This window comes from Macaca mulatta, chromosome 13, assembly GCF_049350105.2.
Source record: "Macaca mulatta isolate MMU2019108-1 chromosome 13, T2T-MMU8v2.0, whole genome shotgun sequence".
NCBI classification, from domain to species: domain Eukaryota; kingdom Metazoa; phylum Chordata; class Mammalia; order Primates; family Cercopithecidae; genus Macaca; species Macaca mulatta.
The window spans coordinates 26,188,867-26,216,279 of NC_133418.1; the positions used below are offsets into that span (position 1 = coordinate 26,188,867).

The 27,413-nt window shown below is 47.0% G+C and overlaps 2 protein-coding genes across 7 annotated transcripts in view; both read left to right on the top strand.

The window, feature by feature from the left end:
* CD8B (CD8 subunit beta) overlaps positions 1–27,413 on the top strand; it is a 43,277-nt gene that overhangs the window by 11,900 nt on the left and 3,964 nt on the right. Inside the window, exons 4-6 of one of the 6 annotated variants that reach the window (XM_077959073.1) lie at positions 3,270–3,486; positions 5,188–5,224; positions 7,799–8,571. In XM_077959073.1, the coding sequence (XP_077815199.1) occupies positions 3,270–3,486; positions 5,188–5,224; positions 7,799–8,017 (473 nt within the window). In that variant the 3' untranslated portion in view covers positions 8,018–8,571. Of the gene's footprint in view, positions 1–3,269; positions 3,487–5,187; positions 5,225–7,798; positions 8,572–27,413 lie in introns of those variants that run through there. The other 5 variants (XM_077959071.1, XM_077959072.1, XM_015112808.3 and 2 more) reach the window with 5 other exon arrangements.
* The window catches only part of CD8A (CD8 subunit alpha), a 43,061-nt gene continuing 36,126 nt past the window's right edge, over positions 20,479–27,413 (top strand). Inside the window, exon 1 of the mRNA XM_028832320.2 lies at positions 20,479–20,585. The gene's annotated coding sequence lies outside the window, so the exon portion shown is untranslated. The remainder of the gene's footprint in view (positions 20,586–27,413) is intronic.

A 27,413-nucleotide genomic window follows, 5' to 3' on the forward strand; every position in this document is an offset into this window, starting at 1 on the left:
GTGACCTGCACCCACCTCCATTACAGTTTTTAAAAACTTAGTTAAGCCGGGTGCGGTGGCTCACTCCTGTAATCCCAGCACTTTGGGAGGCGGTAGGGGAGGGGTGCGGATCACCTGAGGTCAGGAGTTCGAGACCAACCTGACCAATATGGCGAAACCCTGTCTCTACTAAAAATAGAAAAATTAGCCAGGCATTGTGGTGTGTGCCTGTAATCCCAGCCACTCAGGAGGCTGAGGCGGGAGAATTGCTTGAACCCAGGAGGCAGAGGTTGCAGTGAGCCAAGATCAAGCCATTGCACTCCAGCCTGGGTGACAGAGCAAGACTCCATCTCAAAAAAACAAAAAACAAAAACAAAACCTTAGTTGAGATATAATTTGCACACTGCAAAATTCACCTACTTTAAGCATACAAACTCAATGATTTTGGGTAAATTTACCAAGTTGTGCAATCATTACCATAATCTAGTTTTAGAAGGTTTCCATCAGCCCAGTAAGATTCCCAGTGCTTGTTCACAGCTCATCCCTGTTCCCAGCCCCTGGCAGCCACTAATCTACCATCTGCCTTTGCAGATTTGCCTCTCAGGGACATTTCGTAGAAGTGAAATCGCACACCATGGCTCTTTCCTGCTTGACTTTCACTTAGCACCGTGTTTTGAGGTTCATCCAGGTTGGGGGAACAAAAAGGAGGTGAGAGGGAGCCCAGCGGATGCCCTCAGCATCTCAGAGGGGCCACTCATCCAGCCTCCCACCCAGTGTGTGAATCTCTTCTCCACATCCCAGCGATCCAGCCTTGGCTGGTTCCCCTCCAGTGACAGTGGGCTCCCTCCCATGTAGCAGCCACCTCTCTTCCCTCCCATACCTTTCATGCCCTCATGCAACTGAGGTGGGACCCACAGGGGCTTGGAACTCGAAGGATCTGTGTCCACACCCTGGTCCTGCATTTTAGTAGCTGGGTAACCTTGGGCATATAATTTAACCTTTTTGAATGTTGTTTTTGTTTTCGAACTGTGAAATGAGAGATAAAAATAATGGCAAGCCGGGCACAGTGACTCATGCCTGTAATCCCAGCACTTTGGGAGGCCAAGGCAGGCAGATCACGTAAGGTCAGGAGTTCGAGACCAGCCTGGCCAACATGGTGAGACCCCGTCTCTACTAAAAATACAAAAATTAGCCGGGCATGGTGGCGGGTGCCTGTAATCCCAGCTACTAAGGAGGCTGAGGCAGGAGAATCGCTTGAACCCAGGAGGTGGAGGTTTCGGTGAGCCCAGATCTCGCCATTGCATTCCAGCCTGGGCAACAAGAACAAAACTCTGTCTCAAAAAAATAAAATAAATAAATAAATGCAAATAAAAAAATGCCAATACCTTTCTTCCTCACAAGATGGGAGTTTGCATTTAGTATGTACTTAGCACATACGTATTCAGTAAAAATTCTCTCTCTTCCTTGACATCCACAATGCTTTCCGATTTTCTGAACCTCAAGCCCAAATCTGCAGCCTTGCCCTTTCACCCATGGGCCCTGGCTCTGCCCCTCAGCTACTCGAGGGACCAGCCACAGGGGCCTGAAGGGTGTCAGAGAAGGATTTGGGGCATTGATAGTGTAAAGTGTGCTGTTTAGCACACAAAATGGACAAAGGAACAGATAGTCAACTCATAGAAGAAAAATCATACAAGTTCCCAATATATGAAAATAGGCCAAAGCTTGTAAGTAATGAGGGAATTTAAGTGAAATAACATTTTCCCCCACTTGACTGGCAAAAACTAAAACATTTTGATGATATCAATGGTCAGCAGGGTGCACTATTGGTGGGTGGGGACAGAAGTCAGTGCCACCTTTTAGAGAGGCATTTGACAGCATCTGTCACAATTTAAAATGGGCAAAGTCTGTGGTTTAGTAGCTCCCGTTCTCAGTATTTACCTCAGGAAGGCATCTTTGTAAGGAAATACACATGATGTTTTCTGCAGAGTTATTTGTAAAAGTAAAACACAGGAAACGACAAAAAATGCCCACTGATGACGAGTAACTCATGATACATCCATACTGTCAGACGTTACTCTGCTGGAAAAAAGAACACATTGATTAAGTGAAGGAAAAAAGGCATGTTGAAACAGTGAAGATACAAAAGAACAATTTGTACAGTATAATCTGCTGTATATATTTTAAAATACTATATGTATTTAAGGCCGGGCATGGTAGCTCACACCTGTAATCCCAGCACTTTGGGAGGCCAAGGCAGGTGGATCACTTGAGGCCAGGAGATCAAGACCATCCTGGCCAACATGGTGAAACCCCATCTCAACTAAAAATACAAAAATTAGCCGGGCATGATGGTGAGCGCCTGTAATCCCAGCTACTTGGAAGGCTGAGGCAGGAGAATCGCTTGAATCCCCAGAAGGCGGAGGTTGCAGTGAGCCAAGATTGCGCCACTGCACTCCAGCCTGGGCGACAGAGTGAGATTCTGTGTCAAAACAAACAAAGAAACAAACAAATACACCGTATATGTATCTATAAAAATTACATAGGCATGGAAAGAGAAAGTTACTAAATTATCAATGGTGATTAATTCTGTGAAGGAGCAAAGATGTCAGCAAGCACTCTAATCCTATATTTAAATCTCTTACAATGAAAATATATTCAGCTATTTCTTGTGAAATTAAAAGTTTTAAACATAAATAGTAAAGGACTCATTACCAGGAATAAAAATTGTCTACCTCTCAAAAATTTGGATGTGGGACATGAAATTTTATATATAAAATGATTTCAATGATGTTTAAAGTGCTTACAAAGACTAGACGATGACCGGACATGGTAGCTCACGCCTGTAATTCCATCACTTTGGGAGGCCAAGGTGGGTGGATTGCTTGAGGCCAGGAGTTTGAGACCAGCCTGGCCAACATGGTAAAACCCTGTCTCTTCTAAAGATACAAAAATTAGCCGGGCATGGTGGCACACACCTGTAATCCCACCTACTTGGGAGGCTAAGAACGAGAATCGCTTGAACCCAGGAGGCGGAGGTTGCAGTGAGCTGAGAACACGCCACTGCACTCCAGCCTGGGTGACGGAGCAAAACTCTGTCTCAAAAACAAAAACAAACAAAAAAAAAAAAAAAAAAAAAACTTGAGGAAAAATACATTATATCAAAATGCAAATAGTGGTATTCTCTGGGAGGTGGGACTTCCACTTGATTTTTTTTCCTCCTTATATTTTTCTGCGTGTCTTATGCAGAAAAATGTTCAGTGTTGAACACATGTCACGTGTGTTTTTTCCAGGCCCACTTTGTAGCCCCATCACCCTCGGCCTGCTGGTGGCTGGCGTTCTGGTTTTGCTGGTTTCCCTGGGAGTGGCCATCCACCTGTACTGTGAGTTGTCTCCTCTTGGGTCATCGGGTGTCCCTGTTTGCTGTTTGAAGTGCTCCTGGGATACTTACTTCTCTAGTGGAGCAGAGCAGTTGGCAGCCTGGTGGGAATGTGCCTCAGAGAACCTATGGTATTTCTGGAGGTCGTTCTTGATCTGGGGCTACGCAGCCAAAACCAAAGACCACCCTGTCCCTGGAGTCAGACAAACCTGGGTTTGAGTGCAATGTGGCTGTTTCCCGATCCAGTACCCTGGTCTCTCTGAGCCTTGGCTGCCTCAGATGGGCGTAGGACATTACCTACCTCCCAGAGTTGCTGCTTGTAAATTCCTGCCCCAAATGCCTGGCACCCGGCACGTGTAAGTGGGAACTCATGTGAGCAGTTGAGACCAAAACCCAGTGCCCAGAAAAGATTGCCTGTGGGCGTAAACCCAGGAGGCGGAGCTTGCAGTGAGCCGAGATCACGCCACTGCACTCCAGCCTGGGCGACAGAGCAAGACTCCGTCTCAAAAAAAAAAAAAAAAAAAAAAGATTGCCTGTGGGGTTTGTGTTGCATTGCTGAAAGCTAGAAATCCTCTCTACGCCACCAATATTGATGAGGCTGTCGGAAACTCAGAAATGACTGCTGCTCCCAGCCACCCCAGAGACGGGACTGTCTCCTTCTATGGCCCCCACCCCAAGCTCTGCACAGCACTGGGTTCACAAGAAAGACGGGGAGCCGGAGGAGAGGCGCATGGCTGCCCTAGAGCCCAGAGCCCACAGTCTACCCCGGTTCTTCAGCTCACCTGTGCCACCTCGAGCAAGCCCCTTCCCCTCTCTGCGCTTCTATAAAATGGGCAGGTGGGACAGCAGGGGCATGAACTAGATCAGTGGCTCTTAACTTTTGTAGGTCACAGACCCCTTTGAACATACGATGAAAATAATGGACCTCTCCGCACAGAAATGCACCCAGGTGCATACTTTTGCCTACAAATTCTTCCCCACCAAGGGGTCAATGTACCCCATTCTAAGAACCCCATAAATTTCAGTGGCTTGCAAACTCTTTTGATCAAGGAAGGACCTCATTGGTAAAATATTTTGAAGCACATTTAGTGACATGCATAAAATATTAAATAAGCGAATACAGCAGCAGTTGGCTGGATTTACTTATTTCATATTTTGTGTGTGTTATGTTATTAAATGCATGTTATTAAATATGTTTCAAAAATAAAAAGTAAGCTGGATATAGGGGCAAGTGCCCATACTCGAGAGGCTGAGGAGGGACGATGACTTGAGCCCAGGAGCTCAAGTCTGGCCTAGACAACATAGTAAGACTGCATTTCTAAAAAAATAAATAAAAATCAAAAGTAATAAAGGCTGAGATACAAATGTAAATAGATATGCTTTTATTTTCCTCCTACTCCCAGTGGGAAATCTCGCCCTGTGAGTGCGCTTGCCCAGGCCTGAGACTGCCTGTGTGTGGGAACTTTCGTGTCTGACCTGCTGTAAAGGGCGAGCAGGTGTGTTTAAGGACACAGACTCTGCGGCTGATTAATTGAGTTTGAATTCCAGCTTTCCCACTTACTAGCTGCATGACTTTGGGCATGTTATCCGGTAACTCACTCTGTGTTTCAGTTTCTCCACAAATTAAATGGAGATCTTAAAAGTAGTATCCAACTCAGGTTTTCAGTAAGCATTAAGGGGATTGAAATGTGTAAAGTGTTTGGGCCAGGGTCTGGGACCAGGGAGGTGGGCTGAGGTGTCAGCTGCCCCTGTGACCATCCTACTTGGCCTCTGGGGCTCAGTGCAGTGACCCACAGCCCACACTGACTGGCGCCCTTGCTTTCCTCTTCCAGGCCGGCGGAGGAGAGCCCGGCTTCGTTTCATCAAACAGTAAGTGTGTGACCTGGGCGTGGCCCTGGGTTCCTCAGCCCCAGCTGCAGCTTGCAGCCTCTATCTGCAGCAAGGACCCAAAGTCAGACCTCATCTTCCAAAGATCATAGACTCGGCCAGACATGGTAGCGCACACCTGTAGTCCCAGCTACTCAGGAGGCTGAAGCAGGAGGATCACTTGAGCCCGGGAGCTCAAGGCTGCAGTGAGCTATGATGGTACCACTGCACTCCAGCCTGGGCAACAGAGCGAGACCCCATCTAAAAAAAAAGTCACACACTGTATAAATAGATGAGATAATAGAATTCAGGAACCGAAGAGATAACCTAAACAAACAAACAAACAAACAAAAACCTGACCAATAACTTAAATGTATTTCAAGAACATTCTTAGCTCTCCTGAGGAGAGCAATCAGGCTTTGCATGCACAGAATACCACAGGGTATCCCAAACTCATCCCATCTGTTATTTCATCCCACCTACTATTTCATCCCCCCTATTATTTCATCCCCTCGGTTCTGTGTGAGATAAGGGGTTATCACCCTCATTTTACAGATAAATGGAGAGACTACTGGAATCGGATTTGAAGACTAGCCTCTTCCACCAGCCATTGCTTTCCTTCCTTAGGAGCTGCCTTTGTCCCACCTGCCGCCCTCGACCCCATCTGGGTCCCAGGAGTTGGCAGAGTCACATTACACTCTTGGGACCCACTGAGCTGAGAAAGCTCCGATACTTTCCCTGGGGTGGGCTGGGACCTTTAGTGGTGGCCATTTAACCACCACCTTTGCAAGTTGCTTTGCCCTGGTAGGGCAGCGACATTATGTACTTGGTCTTTCATGAGGCTGTTGGAAGCCATCGTGGGCCGGGGGCAGCATTCCTGCATTTGATTTTTGTTCCTCAAAACAGAGACTGTTTCACATCTGCCTATCCAGTTAATTACATTTGCTCCTCAGAGCAACCCTCTCTATATAGAAATGTTTGGGGGAGCAAAAGTACACACCTCTAAATTGAAGAGAGCAACAGGGTCTCTTGCTCGAGAGCTCTGGCTTTAGGCAGAGACGGAGCTGGGTTTGAATCCCATCTGCCAGTCACCAACCATGTGACAGTCAGCGAGTCACTTTACCTCGGCAAGCCTCGGATTTCTCGTCTGTAAAATGAGCTAACAGTGCCAATCTCACGGTCAGTGTGAGGACTCTCTGGGGTACTATCCTTAAAGCATGTGGCCCCAGGCCCCTGGAGTCAGAGCACAAACTCAGGTCACTTCATTGACTTCAATTCTGCAAGTGCAACAACGGACAAACAAAATGTATTTTTAAATACTCTAAAATGGTAAATAGCCACATACATTCATATTATGATATGCTCTGCATTGTCGTATACATTATATTTATATCGAGAGTTGCTGAAACATGCCTGCTGGATTTTATGGGCAATTTTCAATGATATTTTAATTGTGTACAATTTTCACCTTGTGTGTTGGATTTAGAAGCTGCCCCCTACCCAAGAGATAATAACTTGAGTATAGCTGTCTCAGGCCAGACCTCTAGAAAGTGCCACTCAAGGCCGCGTGCAGTGGCTCACGCCTGTAATCCCAGCACTTTGGGAGGCCAAGGCAGGCAGATCGCCTGAAGTCAGGAGTTTGAGACCAGCCTAGCCAACATGGTGAAACCCCCATCTCTACTAAAAATACAAAAAATTAACTGGGCATGGTGGCAGGCACCTGTAATCCCAGCTACTTGGGAGGCTGAGGCAAGAGAATCACTTGAACCCAGGAGGCAGAGGTTGCAATGAGAAGAGATCGCGCCATTCCGCTGCAGCCTGGGCAATGAGAGTGAAACTCTATCTCAAAAAGAGAAAGTTCCACTCAAAATCTCTCCCATGGTGACCTTTCATGTAAAATAAGCCCCTCTCTGGGTACTAACTGTGGTCTGGGTCTGTCCCCATCCCTTCATTTTAACTTGCTCCCCAGTGATCTGATGCCAGTTTTTGGGGTGCTAGATGCAGGACCTCATGCTTTCGCAAGCCCAGGATCAGCTTGAGGCAGGGAAGGGGCACTGGGTGGTCATGGGGGGACCCTGAGCCCTCTTCACTCTCTTCATTTCAAACAGATACTCTTTTCTATTGTCTGGGTTTACACTTACCTGTAACATGTCATTTGAACAAAAGGGTTTGTGACTTTTAAAAAGTTTGAAAAGCACCTCTGGTTATCCTCTCATGATCCAGGCGCGGAGGAAATAACCCCTGGTGCTCACAGATCTGAGTTGCGATTTGAGGTCCTTGTTCCCCAGCCTCTAACTGTCCTTAGAAAATCATCCCATCCGCAGGGTAATTTCTTCTGGCCCCTTGATATAAATTTGTGATTCTCTTAGATTATCTTAGAGGTACTACAGGAAGTAACGCAATTCAAAGCCACGGTTCTTTGAGCTGCAGTTTTGTTTTGTTTTGTTTGTTTTTTAGCCTTAACAATCTTTTTAGTGACTAACATGGGCCCTAGAAACATACTCACAAAAAACTCTCGGCCCCAGGCCACTTGGAGTAGAACTCTGCTTTCTCATTTGCCATTTGTCTCTGTTACAGGAAATTCAATATCGTTTGCCTGAAAATACGTGGTTTCACAACTTGCTGTTGTTTTCAGGTTTTACAAATGAGCAGAGAATACGGTTTTGGTGTCCTGCTACAAAAAGACATTGGTCAGTAACGAGCACGATGTGGAAAAAGGAGAGAGGGGACACATTCGACCCTGGAGAGTTCACTGGCTGCTTGCTTTTCACTGCTGCAAGGCCTTTCTGTGTGTGACGTGCATGGGAGCAACTTGTTCGTGGGCCATCGGGAATACTGGGGAGAAGGCTTCGTTGCCCCCAGGGCACTTCACAGAGTGTGCTGGAGGACTGCGTAAGAAATGCCACCCATGCCACCGCTTCCAGCTCCTGTGCCTTCCCTGAGCTGGGACCTTTAGTGGTGGCTGTTTAGCCACCATCTTTGCAAGTTGCTTTGCCCTGGTAGGGCAGTAACATTGGGTCCTGGGTCTTTCATGGGGTGATACTGGGCTGGCTCCGTCTTGGTCTTCCCAGGCTGGGGCTGACCTTCCTCACAGAGAGGCCAGGCGCAGGTTGGGAATGAAGCTTGCTGAGAGGGGCTGTCCAGTTCCCAGAAGCCATGTCAGTCTCTGAGGGCTTCCTTTGGGGCTGGGAACTTGCGGGTTTGAGGATAGGAGTTCACTTCGTCTTCCACTTGTCAGTTTCTCAGCTCCCATTTCTACTCTCCCATGGCTTAATTCTTCTTTCATTTTCTGCTCTTTTTATACAAATGTCTTAGTTGTACAAATAAAGTCCCAGGTTAAAGATAACAAATGGCTCCTGTGGCATAAATGTGTAGAAGCCCATCTACAGCCAAGACATCAATGCTCAGTGGAACAGAAACCATAAGGATAAAATTTGTACATCCTCCTGTTACACCTGAGATCCTCATTTGCCCAACATTGTAGGTGTAGAGAGTCCTAAAGAGGCTAGGAAGTGCCCAGGGCACCAGAGCCAGGCTTCAGGTGCCTCGGGCCCATCTCCCGGCCCACTCCCACACTGAACTAGCACTTGTTCATTTCTACTGTGGGATGAACCCCAGGGATCCCTGGCCTCAAGTCAAGCATCAAAGAGACGGTAGGAGGCATGAGGGGTTCTGTCACATGTCCCTTCATTTTCTTATTGATTCTTGGCCTTAACTGTTGGACAAGGAAAAAGCAAGGAGAAGGTGATGAGCAGGAGTGGAGAGTGGAGAGCAGGACCTCGTTCCTGGGTTTGAAAAAGTGCCTGAGTCCCATCTTAGCCGCCCCCTGCCTGAGCTTTAGCAGCCTAGGAGCTATTGCACCATAAAACACTGCAACCTGAGGCTGCATTAACAGAAGTACCATGTCCAGGACCAAGGAGAATCCTGCCTCACCTGCTTTTCCTGGCCAGCTCAAAGAAGGGCATTGACAAATCAGGTTATGTTCAGAGACCTGTGGCAGCCACAGAATGTAAGAAATGTTACCAAAAAACCAGGAAAGGAAAGACAACCTGGGGAGGGGGTAGTGTGGCCTTCTCCGGGCATCTGGGGTGCGGTCGCAGCAGCACGAGGTGTGGTGGGTGGAGTTAGAAGGGCATAGATGCAGTGTTACCGGAAGGAGGGCCTTGAGTGTAAGTTGTCCAGGTCCTTGGCATTTTGAACAAAGAATTGGACAAAACACACAAAGTCATAAAGAAATAAAAGCAGCAAAAGCAGGAATTTATTGAAGTGAGAAAGCACTCCCCAGGGTGGAAGTGGGCCCTAAGCAGGCGGCCCATGGTCCCAATTGCAAGGTTTTCTGGGTTTTAAGTACCCTTTTGAGATCCCTGTCGGCTACCCCTTAACTAGATGAAGGATTTGGTCCATGGCTAATGAAAGGCTGAGGTGAATTGATGCCCTATGTGGATGAAGGGATGGCTCGTGCTTGGCCTGGGGTCAATCCAGGACAGTCTCCCTTTCCGTCTGAGATAAGGTGGAAGCGGGAGGGTTGTAGAGAGAGTAGCCTTTGATCCTTGGTTACTCAGTGTGGGGAGATGGGGTTTTTCCTTTTGGTTTACGTTAATTGGTCTTAGATGGCCTGCCCCCAGACCCAGGTGTTTTCCTTTTGATCCAGCTTTGAGAAATCAGCACAAATTGGCCTCAAGATTCCCTGCCCCCAGACGTAGGTGTTTCTCCTTGAGTCAGCACGAATTGGCCTTAGATTCCCTGCCCCCAGAACCTAGTCTCCTGCCTCAGCAGGAGGTGCTCAAAAGAAGCAAAAGCTCTGCCTATCAGCTCTGAGGACAAGGGACAGGCTGCCTTCCAAGGCTGAGGCGAGGGGTGAAAGAACTGGGGTCAGCTGGACCAGACTCCTCTAGGGTTCATGTTTCAGGTGGGCTCCTCATCCGGGCCATCACAAATAAATAAGAGACTAAGGCCTGCAGTGCACGCGGTCTGCCCTCTTGAAGGCTCACACCCAGTGCGCAGCGGAAGTAAGAACAGGCCGCAAGGTCCCTTGTCCCACTGCAGGCTTTGAAATTTGACCGTCTCCCTGCTGCTGTCTTTGCAATTGCACGTACTTGCTTGCAAGTTCTCATGGGGCTGGGCTGGGGGCAGGGGTGGTTTGCGCTCCTCTGTCAGTTTTCTGTGCAGCAGGCACCTGCCAAGGCGGGTTCAACTCCGGCTGCCCAGGGAGCTAGAGCAGGCTAGGCTGCCAATGGCGGGGGCTGCGGTGAGAAGGTCTGCACCCAGCACCTGACTTTTGTTTTGAAGAAGGAACTGAGCTGCTACTACATTCTATAGGGCCGTTATGATGAAATATGCCCCCCAAACTCCATCCAGCTGTCTTTTGACTACCAATTCCACTGTTGGCATTTATCTAAAAGAAACACATCAAAAAGTGGTATGCACAAAGAAATATGCATCGGATTGTTCCTTCTAGCGCTGCTTACTAGCTAAAAATGGGAAATAATCCAAATGTTCATCAAAAGGGACTGGTCAGATAAATTCAGATACAGTCTAATAAGGGGGTTTAGGCAGCTACTAAGGAATGAGCTAGATCCATATATGCTGATATCAAATGATGGTTATGGCAAATGCGTGTATTTTTAAAACATCTTTATAGATTATTCTTAATACAATACATGGTGCAATATGTGGTCACTGTTAAAATTCAAGCACAGAAGAAAACAAGCAAAACAAATATATGTTGTTAGAAGTTAGGATACAGTTATCCTTAGTCCAGTGGTGGGTCATTAAGAGGGAGCATGAGGTTTGAAGGTGAGCGTTTCTGCTTCTCAATCTGGGAGTCACTTGCATGAGTGTGTTTCGTTAGAAAAAGTCATCAAGCTGTACACTAGGACATGTTGACTTTATAGCTATGGATATAGATGTAAATTCTACTTCAAGAAAGAGAGTTTTTAAAATCCAAGTACAGAACATTGTAGAAATGTGCAAACTTGGTATTTGGAAGTTTCTTCAGCCAGCACATGGGATGATAGCTCACGCCTGTAATCCCAGTACTTTGGGAGGCCCACACCGAATGATCACTTGAGCTCAGGAGTTTGAGACCTTGACTCTCCAAGAAAATTTAAAAATTTTCCAGGGCACAGTGGTGCTTGCCTGTAGTCCCAGCTATTAGGGAGGATGAGGTGGGAGGATATCCTGAGCCCAGGAGTTTGAGACTGCAGTGAGCTGTGATCATGCCACTGCACTCCAGCCTGGGCAACAGAGTGAGACCTTGTCTCAAAAATAAATTTTTTTCTAAAAAAAGTTTCCTGTTTTTTTTTCTTCCCATATTTTTTAAAACATAAAATTGAAATCTTGCAAATATAATACATAACATAGAGAATATAGAAAATTAAATCTTCTAATATTGTTCTGCAGATTTGATCTTTCTCCTCTCATAATAAATCAAGGCCTCTGGGTATATTTGTTTGGATATGTACAGGAAAAGGTCTGTAAGGATTTACTCTCAGCTGTTAATGGCAGTTACTCTGGGGAATTTTCACTTCTGCTTTCTACAGTTCCTTGTGTGAATTTTTACATCATGTATTACTTTCGTAGTTGGGGAAAAAGCAATTAAAAGTTTGGAAAAAAGAACCTCTGGCCATTGTTATAATAAGAAATTGGAATCAACACAAATATCCACCAATGAAAGATTTATTCATAAATTTTAAAAATCTGAACCATGGAAATGACGGTGAGGCAGGTCTGAGGTGGCCAAACAGCACAGTCTGGGTCTTTACCAGCTGCAGACTTTGGGCAAGCTACATTTCCAATTGCATTTACTTGTCTGGAAGTTCATATGGGGCTAGGCTAGTGGCGGGGGTGGTCTGCACTCCAGCAACCTTAGGGGAGCCTGGGTTCTCTGCCCTGAAGGAGAACATCTATAGTACTTCCCTTGGTGTGTTTTTCTGTGGACCTTAATGGGTCTGGGAGCAGCACTGGTGTTCCCCCCTCCCCCCATCCCCTTCCTCTCAGTGGGAAGTAGCCTGCAGGTGTGGAGCCCACCAGGGCCTGTTCAAAAGAAGAAGGGGGTCCTACACCACCCCATCCCTTTCATCCTTACTCATCCCCGCCCCCGCCCCGCAGTTTGTGTCTCTACCTGTAGGAAGTGGGCAACTTGTTTTCAGAAAGTGATCCCCAACCCCACGCGGGCTGCAACGCTGATCCGAATCTATCACCCAGTCAAAGGGAAAGACAGAAAGAGCCTTGTCTTCAGAGGCCTTCCAAGGTTGTGGAGGGCAAAAGATATTTCCTCTGTCGCTTCTTGGGAAACCTCCTTCAATGCGTCACTGACACTCCTGGGGCACCGTGAGTCACCGGTTCCTGGAGGCCTTCCAGTTGCATAACTCAGACAGAAGGAAACCATATTCCCCAGCCCCGCATCAGTTTGAGATTCACAGAAATATGCATGACACATGTGATTCCTGTAAAGCTGAAAGCCGAGGCACTGAAGAAGGCACTTACATCCTGCACAGTACTGTTGGCTCTCCTGGATCCTGTTTTTCCTGTTAGTTTACTGCCTTTCACATGCGAGTACCCTTTTAAGAGCTTTGCTTAGACTTCTAAATTTGAGAGGAAACCATGTCCATTCCTTTAGGTAATTTTGTTGTTGTTGTTTGAGACGGGGTCTTGCTCTGTCACCCAGGGTGGAGTGCAGTGGCGCACTCATGGCTCACTGCAACCTCTGTCTCCCGGGCTCAAGCGATCCTCCCACCTCGGCCTCCTGAGTACCTGGGACTATGGGCATGCACTACCACACCTGGCTAATTTTTTATATTTCTGGTGGAGATGGGGTTTCCCCATGTCACCCAGGCTGGTCTTGAACTCCTGGGCTCAAGCAATCCATCCGCCTCGGCCTCCCGAAGTGCTGGGATTACAGGAATGAGCCACAGCACCTGGCCTTTTCATGCATTTTTAACTGTAGACCATTTCTACTCCTGTGCCCGTTTATGACTGAACTAATACCCACAACTCTACACTCAATTCTCCTCTTCCTTGGGGGGTGGGGTGTATGTGTGTGTACAGTGCTCTGTTGCCCAGGCTAGTGTGCAGTGGCGCTGTCATGGCTCACTGCAACCTTGACCTCCCTGACTCAAGTGAGTAGCTGGGACTACAGGTGTGCACCAGCATGCCCACTTATTTTTTTATTTTTAGTAGAGATGAGGTCTCGCTATGTTGCCTAGGCTGGTCCAAATTCCTGAGCTCAAGCGATCCTCCCACCTTAGCCTCCCAAAGTGTTGGGATTACAGGCGTGAGCCACCATGCCCAATTCCTTAAATTTCTTGATGCCAGTTCAAATCTATTTGGGGAAACTTCTGTGGGCTCAGCCAGCCCTGTGCTGAGACTAGGGGTGCAGCGTAGCCAGGATAGACATAGTTGGGTCCCCAGGGCTTGCAGTCTTGCTTAGAGCCCGTAGGCCTCAGTTCGCTCCCTACTAGCTCAGGACAAGGCCTGTGGGGGTCCTCTGGTTCTTTCCTGCTACCTGTACAAGTCAGTCCTAAGCCTGAGGCCAGAATTGAAATGAATGAATGAACAAAGCATAAGGCTCAGATAGAAGGTCCTTAGGCCCCCACAAGCTGGGAGCACAGCCCAGCACCTCCCCTGCTGGCTCCCCCGCCCACCCATCCACCTTTCTGTGCTCCTTAAGGCTGTGAGGACCACTCAGGATGTGCCAAGTACTCTGCCAAGTACAATGGACAATCCCCTTAGAGAACCAAGGTCAACAACTCAGATCTCAATCAGGCACGTGTTTCAGGCACTAAAGATTTGGCTCAGAAGCTGTCCCTAACCCCACGGGCTTTCATTCTCATGGCCAGGGGGACACAGGCCCAAGGCTGGCACTTGCATGGCTCCGAGAGTGAGTGGCCTCAGTGCCTCACTGGCTGCAGCCTCGTGCCAGCCCTGCACAGACCAGAGAAAGATCCAGGTGATGCCAACACAAGCAGAGGGCATGGATTGCCTTCTCAAAAAGGTTATGTTTGTCTGGGAGTGGAGTTCACAGCCTCTCGCAGATTTTGTGGAGGTCTCTGCGGTTGAGTGAGGGCAAAGTTACGAGGGGAAGATGTGAGGTGGTGTTGGCAGAGGGGTGGAGGCCCCTCTTCCCCACACACCCCTCCCCAGCACCCCTGCAGCATCCTGAGAGCCTGAAGCTGCCTGCTGGGCCAGGCCTGCTATCTGGGCACGACCAGGCCAGGTAAAAGGGAGGCCATGACTCCCACCCCTCCACCCTCTCCTCAGCCTCAGCCAAGTTTGGGGGACATGGGGAAGGGAGAGCAACAGTAAACGTGATCAGCACAAAAAGTGGGGCTGACTTCAGATCACCAAGGCTCTAGCTGGACCAGGGCAGAAGATGGAACTTGGGTTGACCCCCTTCTATCCGAGTACCTACACTGCAGCCACACTGATGCTGCTGGTTTGGGAACAGGAAGGTAGGGCAGCTTCCACAAGACAAGCAGACTTTGGTTGAAGTTCTTTTGTGGGCCCTGCTCAAAGCCCACCTCCCTAGAAACTCAGAAAGCCACGTCGGGTGGTCTACCTTGTGGTGTAGGGGAAGAGGGAGGAGAGAAGAAAGGGTCACAGGGACTCAGACAAGAGCCAGTGCTCACTCTGGCAGTTCCAGCTTCCTCCCTCAGGAAGTCCTCCAGCCCCGCCCAGCACAGAAAAGAGCTTATCAATGGGAGACGGAAGAATACTCTCGAGCGTTTATCTGCGTAATTTCGGAGTGCGCCTGTGTGTGCTTCTGTGTGGCAGGCAATCAATTTAGTGGGGAGGGTGCAGGGGAACATTTGTCTTTTTTTCTTTTTTTTGAGACAGAATCTCGCTCTGTTGCCCAGGTTGGAGTGCAGTGGCATGATCTTGGCTCACTGCAACCTCCGCCTCCCGGGTTCAAGCGATTCTCCTGCCTCAGTCTCCTGAGTAGCTGGGATTACAGGCATGCGCCATCATGCCTCCCTAATTTTTGTATTTTTTAGTAGAGATGGGGTTTCACCATGTTGGTCAGGCTGGTCTCGAACTCCTGACCTCATGATCCTCCCGCCTCGGCCTCCCAAAGTGCTGAGATTTCAGGCGTGAGCCACCATGCCTGGCCTGGAACATTTGTCTTATACATTTTTTCCTAGACATTGTGACACACAAGGCTCTTCAGTGGACAACTATCCCACATTTGAGCCTGGTCAGACGCTTCTGATGGTAACTCCAAACCTCCCCACCCTCTCCCCTGCACTGCTTTTAATATCCAAGCTCAGTTAAGACCTTTGTGTGTGTCTGCGTCTAAGAGAGGAAGGCTGATTCACATGTTCTCGTTTCTTCTGCTATGACCTCTACACCAAAATCTTTTTCATAGCATGAGTTATGACCCTGACATGGTTAAGCATACATCTTCCAGAAAAATAATAATCTGTCATTTGCATACAAATGTCACTGAGTAAGTGAAACTGTAAAACAGCGATGCTGCTCACTGCGGAAAGCTTGGGGCCAAGGGCACGCAGGTGTTGCTGATCCTGTGATAAGCGCTGCAGCCTCATGGAAAACAGGGGGGCACCATCTAGTAGCATTTAACATGAATCAGGGACTGTCACTCAGCACTCCTGGGAATAGGCCCCCGGGAAAGTAGAAGCATCATTGCATCAGAATAATACACAAAGATGATTCTATCAATATCGTTTGGGAAAAATAAAAATGGGAAACAATCCCAGGTTAATCAATAGGGAATCATTTAATAAGTTGCTGTCTATCTACACCCAAAAATATCATGTAGCCATCAAAAGAATGACTTAAAAAGAATGATTTGGCCAGGCACGGTGGCTCACACCTGTAATCCCAGCACTTTAGGAGGCCGAGGTGGGCAGATCACGAGGTCAGGAGTTACAGACCAGCCTGGCCAATATGGTGAAACCCCATCTCTACTAAAAATACACAAGTTAGTCAGGCATGGTGGCGGGTGCCTGTAATCCCAGATACTCAGGAGGCTGAGGCAGGAGAATTGCTTGAACTCAGGAGGTGGAGGTTGCAGTGTGCCGAGATTGTGCCATTGCACTCCAGCCTGGGCAACAGAGCAAGACTCGGTCTCAAAAAAAAAAAAAAAAAAGAATGGTTTGCCAGCCTGGGCAACAAAGCAAGACCCTGTCTCTACAAAAGAAATAGCCAGGCATGGTGGTACATGCCTACAGTCCCAGCTACTTGGAAGGCTGAGGCCGTAGGGTCACTTTAGTCCAGAAGTTTGAGGTTACAGCAAGCCACTGCATTCCAGCCTGGGCAACAGAGCAAGGCTCTGTCCCCACTGCCCCCCAAGAAAAGGAAGGAAGGAAAGAAGGAAGGAAGGAAGGAAGGAAGGAAAAAGGAAAGGAAAGGAGGAAGGAAGGAAGGGAGAAAGGAAGGAAAAGAAAAAGAGGGAGGAAGGGTGGAGGGGAAAGGGTGAGAGAGAGCAGGAGAGAGAGAGAAGAGGGAGGGAGAGGAGAGGAGAGGAGAGGAGAGGAGAGGAGAGGAGAGGAGGAGAGGGAAGGGCCAGGTGTGGTGCTTAACACCTGTAATTTCAGCACTTTCGGAGGCCAAGGCAGGCGATCACCTGAGGTCAGAAGCTTGAGACCAGCCTGGTCAACATGGCAAAATTCTGTCTCTACTAAAAATACAAAAATTAGCTGAGCATGGTGGTGCGCGCCTGTAATCCCAGCTACTCGGGAGGCTGAGGCAGGAGAATCACTTGAACTCCGGAGGCAGAGGTTGCAGTGAGCCGAGATTATGCCACTGCACTCTAGCCTGGGTGATAGAGTGAGACTCCATCTCAAAAAAAAAAATATATATATATATATATTAACTTGGAAAGACTGCCAGAGTGTACTATTAAGGAGGAAAAGCAGGATGCAGGGAAGTATTTAAACTATCCTTTTTTGTAATGCAGGAAAGCATCTTCATGTCTGTAGCTGTGTGCCTGTGCCTATGACCCTGTGAGGAGGCTGCAGCAAGAGGAAGGGTGGAGAGGAAAGGGTGAGAGAGAGAGGGAGGGAGAGAGAGAAATAAATGAGATTGTCAACAGCATCTCCTAGAGTTGGAAAACCTCCTCTGAATACATCCATGCAAGGTAATAAATGACATTAAAATAATGCTGTACAAGAATGTTTAATAAATGGAAAGATATTCACAATGCATTATTAAATGTAAAAAGCAGATTATCAAATATTAGATATTCTATGAACCCAGCCCTGGGCAGAAGAGGAAAGAAATTACCTGTGTGAGAAACGTGTTAAATGTCGTAGGGGAATGACAGCCGGTGGTGTGGAGGTAAAAGATTTACCGAGACAGTTGCAGGTAAAGAAAGGCAGAAGATTTATTAGAAAATACGTTGCCAGAGTGACAACGGGCAGGCAGCAGAGAGAAACTGACAGCAAGGAGACAAAGGCTTGCTGGAGATTTTACAGGGTAGTGTTTATACCATCTGTTGAAGAGGGCTTTGTGTAGTATTAATAATGCCAAGGTTGCAGTGAACTAACTTGCAGGTGTCTGGTGAGAGTTACTTGCTTGGAAGGACTGTGTGTCCTGGACCATAAAGAAAGGCAGACTTGTTGCTTATCTGCTTTCTCTTTTTATTTTCCCTTGCTCCCACTCGCCTGACTCCCACCAGCCTGACTACTTTTTCCCTAATTAGGAATCCACAGTAAACAATATTAGGAATCCAATTAGGAATCCAAAGTAAAAAAAAATATTCAGAAAGAGCATATGCCAGCCAGGCACGGTGGCTCATGCCTGTAATTCCAGCACTTTGGGAGGCCGAGGCAGGCAGATCACGAGGTCAGGAGATCGAGACCATCCTCACCAACGTGAGGGGAAACAAATCATCATCATCAAATAACAAAAATTTTTAAAAATTAAAATTTTCCAAAATATAAATGAGATTATCTACTTTATATATCTGTGTTAAAAAACTTCTCTGTGGGTCCAGACACACACACACACACACACACACACACACACACACACACACACACACACAATTCTAGTTATTTTTAGAGAAATTTTGCCCACATTGATCTGGCTAAAAGTTTAAAGTGACCAGATGATCCATATCTTCACATGTTGTTTATTGACATTCACCCCCACTTGCCGGCCACCATCTTCATTTATTAAACATTTGTTATGCGTTTGGTACTGTACTATTTACCTGCATTATGTCAATTAATCACTTATGCATGTACACACTCTTGCCATTTTACAAGCAGGTCACTAAGCCTAAACTCAGTCAAGTCACCAGGCAAGAAAACAACACTATAAGGATAGGACTTTACTCAGTGTATACCACCCACTGATACCTAGTGAGATGTCCTTGCCCCATCCCCCAGCACATGGGAACAAGAGTCAAGGCAGTTCAAGTTCAGGTACTGCACAAGTTTTCCTCGTCTGCTCTATAAAGTCCCAGAGTTCGTGATCAGTGCATATAAGCTATGAGTTCTTCATCTACTTTTGTTGTGGGTGAAACAGCAGCAAACTGCAATTAAAATTCAAAAATCTTTGCAACTAGCAAAATCTGATCCAGAGCTGTAGAACTCTATGTTGCAAAAAGAATTTAAAGTTCACCTAATTCAGCTTCCAAAATAAAACGTGAACACCCTTTACAGCAAACAGCAACCCTGCCCCATATTTGTCTACTCCACAATTTTTTTTTTTTTTTTGAAATGGGGTCTTGCTCTGTGACCCAGGCTGGAGTGCAGTGGTGCCATCTCGGCTCACTGCAACCTCTGCCTCCTGGGCTCCAGTGATCTTCCCACCTCAGCCTCCTGAGTAGCTGGGACCACAGGCACACGCCACCACACCTGGCTAATTTTTTGTATTTTTGTAGAGATGGGGTTTCACTATGTTGGCCAGGCTAATCTCAATCTGGGCTCAAGCAATCCCCCCACCTCAGTCTACCAATGTGTTGGGATTACAGGCATTAGCCACCGCACCAGGCCCCCAATCCACATTTAACTACCTCTCGCGACATAGAACCCGAACTCTCAGGGCAAGCCGATTCATGTTTAACTCTACCAGAGAGTTTTATTTTTTTTTCTCAAAAGAAGTCCTTGCAAGCTTCCAAGAATCACTCAAAAACCAGTCTACTCAATGGCTTACACTTGACCACAGTCTTAGCTGATGTACCAAGATGAACTTTTTGCTGCGATAAAATCCACAGTCGGCCGGGCACGGTGGCTCACACCTGTAATCCCCACGCTCTGGGAGGCCGAGGTGGGTAGATCACCTGAGGTCAGGAGTTGGAGACCAGTCTGGCCAACATGGTGAAACACTGCCTCTGCTAAAAATACAAAAATTAGCTGGGTGTGGTGGTGGGCACCTATAATCCCAGCTACTTGGGAGACTGAGACAGGAGAATCGCTTGAACCCAAGAGGCAGAGGTTGCAGTGAGCCGAGATCGTGCCACTACACTCCAGCCTGGGCGACAGAACGAGACTCTGTCTCAAAACAAAACAAAACAAAACAAAACAACAAAAAAAATTCAATCATGTCTACATGTGTGAACCATAGCCAATTCCAGTGCCCACTGTAATTCCACCTCTTTCGATCCTGCTAAGGAAGCCTCCCACAATGCACATGAGTGAGAGTGACACTGTCTTCTACAGCAATAACCTTGAACCTGCTCTACTTTTTAAAAATGAAGTGAACATTTTTAGTAGCCATGCTTCACACCCAGCAGCAGCACAGTAAGGTATCTATGCAGAAAGGATTAAGATGGTTGTTAGGGTTCTTTCCAAGTGACAGGGCTCAGGTGATTCACCCAAGTCCATGGCCACCCTTGCTGGGTCACCTCCTCTCCCATAGGTCTTTTGTTCTCCTGGCCCCAAACCTCCACTGCTTTCTACATTGTCAGAATAGATCGGTAGTTCCTGTTTCCTTCTCACTTACCGACCTGCACATGTCACAGATTCTCAGCATATTCCATTTGCAAGAAAGCCACTGTTTTAGAGTGGCTCTCTGTTTTGTTTTGAATGTTGAGAGGAGCTCATGGGCATTAGTGCTGCATCCCCTGCCACACAACTGGGGAGGTGTCACCGGCTAACCAAAAGGCAGGGGTGACGGCCCCTCACCCCTGTGGCCCAGATGCACTCCTCTGACAACCGGGGCAGAGCTAGGAAGACAATACAGACTCTCATGTTGCCTGCACAGAGCTCCCCACACGACCACACTTCCTCTCGGGCTTTCAAGGGTACATGAATAGATAAATGACACGTTCTACAAAACCGCCTGCAAACACGGGCACTTGAGTCTGCTTGGTCTGCAAATGTTTCAAGGCTCAGCGAGGCTGTCGTGGATGTTTTCCCCCGAGAGCTCCAGTGGTGGAGGTCTGCACATTCAGGTAGGAGCTCCTGTTCATGTCCGAATGGCACCCCTGTCTCCTGGTGTTCTTCAGGTGTCTCTGGGGCAGCTGACACCACGTTGAAGACGCAGCCTGTTACAGTCAGGTAGGGCAATAAAGAGTGGAGTGGCGGGCAGGAGGTGAGGCACGGGTAGTGGCCCTTCCTGAGGGGCTCCCATGCCCCCCTTAGAGCCTGCTGTTCAGACTTGGAGGTGGCAGCAAAGAACGGGTCCCAGCACTTCTCTTTGCTCATGTTGCCTCTGCATGCACTTTCTGTTGGCTTCCTCCGAGAGGTGCAGTTATCACCCATAGGAGCCTGAGCTGGCTGGAGCTCGGGGACATTCACCTGGCTCAGTCTTTTCCCACCTGAGAGGTGCCTGGGTGCTGCCTGCCAGGGCAGCCGTTGTCTGATTCCAACGTGATCACAGCAACCGCAAGCCAGCCACAAGTCTCTATCTTTGTGTGCCTGGGGTTTACTGCGACCGTTGGGGATTCAAATGGGGTCAGATTGAAATGGGCAAAGAATCCTCTGAAGCCTGGACTCTTTCCCAAGGAAGTCAAAGAGAATGGCCAAGGAGAGGTTGGAGGACCCCGGAGGAGGGTGATCCGCACCCTCCACTCCCACATCCCCCACAGCCCCCAGTAGAGGGGAGTCAGACAAAGCTGCCACCATCCCCGGGACCACCTGCACACCTGCCCCTTTTATGTGGGGACGTTATGTAGGGCGGCCCCTCTCCAACCCCAGCAGCACACCGCCGTGCAGACACCCAAGCTGCGTGGGACAGAACCAACAAGTTCACTTACCAAGGCAGATGCGCCCATCACCCCTGCAAGGCAGATGTGTCCATCACCCCTGTTCTTTTCCCAGCTTCCTCATGTGCCAGAGCCGCCTTAGGAGCTGTGGAGGAAACTCCAGGGCCCGTAGAAATTGCTTAGAGCTTTGGAACTCGCGCAACAGATCCATCCTCAGGAAATACTAATCTGTGTTATCATCATTATTTATTAGCATTAGTTATGTGTTCTAGAAATAACAACAGAACAATCTAAGTGGTTGACTACAAAGAGGAGTTTCAATAAGCTGTGGTCATTTACTTGGTACGCAACTATTCAAACCTTAAAAATGGTGGTTCTAAAGATTCTGTAAGTGATTCAGGGAAGGTTTATGCAATGAAGTAAAGGAAAAGCAGGACGTAGCACTGCATTTATAGTAAGCAAGATTGAGACCAGGCCTTGCGACAGAAGCACAAGAAAGCATCCCTGAGTGTGCTCTGGAGGGACTAGAACCTTCTTTACACCTTTGATGCTGAGCTCTCCTCCCCTCCCCTCCACCACAAGGCCTCCCTCTTTCTTCCCTGACCCAGGACAGTGATGAAACTCCCTGCCCCCAGGACGCTGGGAAGGGAATGGGTTGCGGGTTTGTGCTGGGGGAGGCTTTTCCTCTTTTCATCTGCTCATTCAATCACAGATTTACTCTTCAATCCCTCAGTTGCTCTTTGGCCTACAGCACGTGGCTTCTTGTCCTTTGGCCTCCTAAAAATCAGAGGTAACAATTGCTTTCCTGTTGTATGTCCAGCACAACAGACACTGCACACACAGCCACCCGGCCCTTCACAAAGACGCAGAACAAAGTGGGGCTTTGGGACTGATTTGGCCATTTCCAGCTGTGCGCAAGGCAGCATTGATCTGAGCCTCAGCCTTCCTATCTGAGAAATGGAGCACCTCACACAGCACCTGGCCCAGAAAGGTCACATAGGTAAAAGTGTGGCAGAGGTTGTGCCCTGCACGAAGCATTGGCACTTGTTCCTCAGTGTTGACTGCAATCAGCCACAGCCCAAGGCCTCCTTCCCTGCTGCCAGGCCGAGCAGGGAGAAGAAGGTCCCTGCTCTAGCTCCCCGCTGCATCTAGAATGCACTCCAGCTCTCCCCAGTGCTGAGGCCTGCCATCTCCCTGCATGTCCCCCAGCATACACACACACACACGCACACACACACTGTACAAACGCCCTTCCCTCCTCCAGCTCTGTGCCCCTCGTCTCTCTGCCTGGACCCCCTAGGGCTCCTCCTCAGTCTTCTCCAGGACCACTCCCCATCATCCTACAAACATGCAGCCTATCCAGGAGGCCCCGGGGTGGTCTCCGTCACTGCACTTACAGCACTTCTCACTCTCTGTCATTCTTTCTTCCCTGTGTTTTTCTTCATTATCTCTGTCCACTACACCGTCCCCTTGAGAGACCACAGCTTTTTAAAAAGATTCTGCAGGCCGAGCCTAGTGGCTCACACTGTAATCTCAGCACTTTGAAAGGCTGAAGTAGCAGGATCCCTTGAGCCTAGGAGTTTGAGATCAGCCTGGGCAACATAGTGAGACCTCATCTCTACTAAAAATTAAAAAATTAGCCAGGCACTGTGGTGGGTGCCTTAGTCCCAGATACTCGGGAGTCTGAGATGTGAGGATCACTTGAGTCCAGGAGGTCAAGGCTACAGTGAGCCATGATCATGCCACTGCAAACACCAACCAGCCTGGGTGACCGAGTGAGACTGTCAAATTAATTAATGTTTTTTAAAGTTTTAAAAAATGATTGTGCAAAAAGGTAAATACAGTATGATTCTACTTGTAGGAGGTACCAAGAGTGGTGTCTCTGAATTTGTCAGAGAAACTGAAAATAGCATAGCGGTTACCTGGAACTGGGGGATGGGGCATAGGGGGTTGGTGCTTAATGGGTACAGTTTTAGCTTAGGAAGATGAAAAAGTTCTGTGATTGCATGGTGGTAATGATTGCACAAAAATATAAATATACTTAATGCCACTGGAGTGTATACTTAGAAATGACTAAAATGGTAAATTTGTGTTATGCATGTGTTTTGCCACAATTTTAAAAATAGCTTTTAAAAAATGGTTGTGGAGAAAGATATAAACACATTAAACAACTGCAGAATTATGAGACAACATATGAATAAGTGGCACCAACAACATAAGACAAGAAGTGACACATACTGCTTGATTCTGGCCCCAAAAAGTCCAGTGCTGAAGGCCATCTCTGGAGTGGAGTGTGGCTTTGCACTGAGCATTGCTCTCTGGGAAGGGAAGTGAGTTATTTTTAAGCTTTCCATTTGTAAAGGTATTATAACTGCAGTAATACACATTGCAAAAATTAGCCACTAGAAACAACAGCAAGGGAAACACATCTTGGTGTAATTTCTTCTCATGTTTTAAAAACATTTTTTACATTTTATATGGTTATAATCATGCTGAATGTATGTTTGTATCAAGCATGCTGTCTGCGTTTTCCTTGTCAATCTTTCCACAGGTTTCGTAATTCTAAAACATCATGTTAATCCCTAAAAATATACTGAATGCATTATCACTGTTTACTTAAGTATTCCTTTATTTCTGAACATTTCCATTGCTTTTAACATTTAACATCTCTGTTCATGCTGTATTGTGCCAAGCCTAAGATTACATCCATTGGAGAAACGTTCCAGATTGGATTACTGAATCTACCCGTATAAACATTTTGATAGCTTTTGATATTGCTTTCTGAGGTCATCATGACTCTCACCTGAAATAGATATCCTCTTTTTTTTTTTTTTTTTTTTTTTCCTGCTGGGGTGTAAGTGGAAAACACATTTTCAGCATTGATATAATTTTGTGTTAGAAGATTGCAGCACTTTAAAACTCTTTTTCCCAAGAGCTAAAGGAGAGTTGATGCTATAAACATGGCGGAACTCAAAACCCTGGGTACAGTCCCTGGTTCATCTCTGCCCTGTGCCTGGGGCAAGTCAGGGCAGGACTATTGGGAGCTGCAATCCAAGCACAAAGTTGCTCGGAGTTGCAGAAGGAGAAGCCACAGGGCAGGCAGACAATACAGAACCTTGAAAGAAGTGCCCAAGCCTGCGCCAGCCCTCCAAAATCAGAGAGGAGCGGGGCTTGAAAAGGCAAAGAAAGAAGGCAGAACGAGCTGCAGCGAAGGAATTAACCGGGGGGAAGAGAAGGGCGGAGGAAGCAGGGGGCTCAGAACGCTCCCTTTGGAGAGGACTGGGTTTGTGGGGGCTTTCCCCTGCTGCAGCGGGGCCTTGCTAAAAGTGAAACTGTGATTTTCGGAGGGTTCTGAAGGCGTTCACCTAGGGAAGGAAAATGTTCCATTTGGGGGTCCACACTGGGTTAAAAACAATGCCTCTGCCTGCTCTCAGTTATGGAGGTCCCTGAGTGTCTTCAGTCAACTCTGGGCAGTTCTGAGGCTGCAGCAATACCCGAACTCGGCCTATGCCCCAACTCGGCCCAGGGCCTGAAGGAGCCCCAGTGTGATCTTAACTCAAGTGTGCCCGCAGGACAAGGCGCCATGTTGCTTCCCCATCACAACACAACTAGGAACAAAGCTCCCATCTGCTGAGTGCCTCACAGGCACCAGCACTGTGCTGGGAGTTGCGGGTTCTTTGGGCAGAAAGAGGTGGATATTAGCAACTCCTTTAGCAGGGCTCAATGGCATCCTAGAAATCACACCACATTTGATAAATCTGAAAGCTAGGATTCACCCCAGGCGGCCTGACTCCAACGCCTTGAGAATTTAAGGAGCAGCAGTCTTCATGAATTTAATGAAAAACCTGGGAGAAGGCCAGTGTAACCTAATAAAAAGTCAAAGTTACTGAATTATTTGAAAAAAAAAGGAAAGTTGATCCTTTCAAGAGCATTTATATAAAAAGAGCACCTATATTCAAAGCCAGCTACACGACCCTATATTCAAAGCCAGCTACACGACCCGTGGTGCAGGAGAAGCCGGGAGTTGGCTCAGAAAAGGTGGGACAGACAGGATGGCTCAGTAATTAGGGCTGGCACATAGCAGATCTGGGCTACCTGTGTGACTCTGAGCAAGTGAATTAACCTCTCTGAACCTTGAATATAAAACAAGAATAATAATAATATCTACCTCACACACGAGCATTAATAAAATAGCGCTTGCAGAGTGCATGGCACATAGTACTCAGTGAATGGTAGCTGCTAGCATTGTTATCTTAATGATCACTGTTATTACATTATATTCTAGTTAGTTTTGATGTTTTGGAGACTAGCCTAAATCTCACCACTCAGGCTACAGAAAGGATGTTTCACTAACCTTGGAAATTCCAGTACAGTACCTCAGAGAGATCTCAGGTTCAGTTCCAGACCACCACAATAAAGCGAATATCACAATAAAGCCAGTTACATACATTTTTTGGTTTCCCAGGGTACATAAAAGTTATGTTTACCCTATAAGGTAGTCTACTAAGTGTACAAAGACATTATGTCTGAAAAAACCAATGTATATATCTGAATCAAAAATAACTTATTACCAAACATATGCTAAAATCACCTGAGCTTTTCAGTGTTGTAATTTTTTTGCCGATGGTGGGTATCTTGCCTTGATGTCGATGGCTGCTAACTGATCAGAACGGTGATTGCCAAAAGTTGGCGTGGCTGTGCCAATTTCATAAAATAAGACAACAACAAAGCTTGCCACATTGATTGACTCTTCCTTTCACAAAAGATTTATCTGTAGCATGCAATGCTGTTTAATAGCATTTTACCTACAGTAGAACAGCATTCAAAATTGGAGTCACGCCTCTCAAATATTGACGTCTCTTTATCAACTAAGTTTATGTAATATTCTACATCTTTTGTTGTCATTTCAACAATGTTCACACCATCTTCACCAGGAGTAAATTCCATTTCAAGAAACCACTTTCTTCGCTTATCAGAGAGAATAAACTCCTCATGTGTTCAAGTTTGATCATGGGATTGCAACAATTCAGCCACGTCTTCAGGCTCCACTTCTAATTCTAGTTCTCTTGCTCTTTCTACCATGCCTGCAATTACTTCCTCCACTGAAGTCTTGAACCCCTCCCTCCAACTCATCCAGGAGAATTGGAATCACCTGCTTCCAAACTCCTCTTAATGTTGGTATTTTTACCTCCTCCCATGAATCACAAATGTTCTTTGTTGCATCTAGAATGGTGAATCCTTTCCAGAAGGTTTCGCCCAGATCTATCAGAGGCATCATCATCTATGGCAGCCCTAGCCTTACAAAATGTATTTCTTAAATAACAAGACTTGAAAGTCAAAATTACTCCTTGGTCCATGGACTGTAAAAGCAATGTTGTTTTACCAGTCATGAAAAACAATATTAATCTCCTTGTACATCTCCATCAGATCTCTTGAGTGACCAGGTACATTTTCAAAGAGCAGTAATATTTTGAAAGGAATCTTTTTTCCTGAGTGAGTCTCAACAGTGGGCTTTAAATATTCAGTAAACCGTGCTCTAAACAGATGTGCTGTCATCCAGGCTTTGCTATTCCATTTATAGAGTATAAGTAGAGTAGATTTAGCATAATTCTTAAGGGCCCTAGGGTTTTTAGGATGGTAAATGAGCACTGGCTTCAACGTAAAGTCACCAGCTGCATTAGCCACTAACAAGAGAGGCAGGCTGTCCTTTGAAGTCAGGCATTGACTTCTCTCTAGCTGTGAAAGACCTAGTAGCATCTTCTTCCAATAAAAGGCTGTTTTGTCTACATTGAAAATCTGTTGTTTAGTGTAGCCACCTTTGTCAATAATCTTAGAAAGATCTTTTGGATAACTTGGTGTGCTGCAGCACCTATTAGTTTCTGTATTAGCACCTGCTTCTTCATGTTGCATTTTGATGTTAAGGAGATGGTATCTTCCCTTAAACCACTTGAATCAACCAACCTCTCCTAGCTTCAAACTTTTCTTCTGCAGCTTCCTCACCACTTCTGCTTTCATAAAATTTTAGAGAGTTGGGACTTCGCCCTGGATTAAGCTTTCTCTTAAGGGAATTTTGTG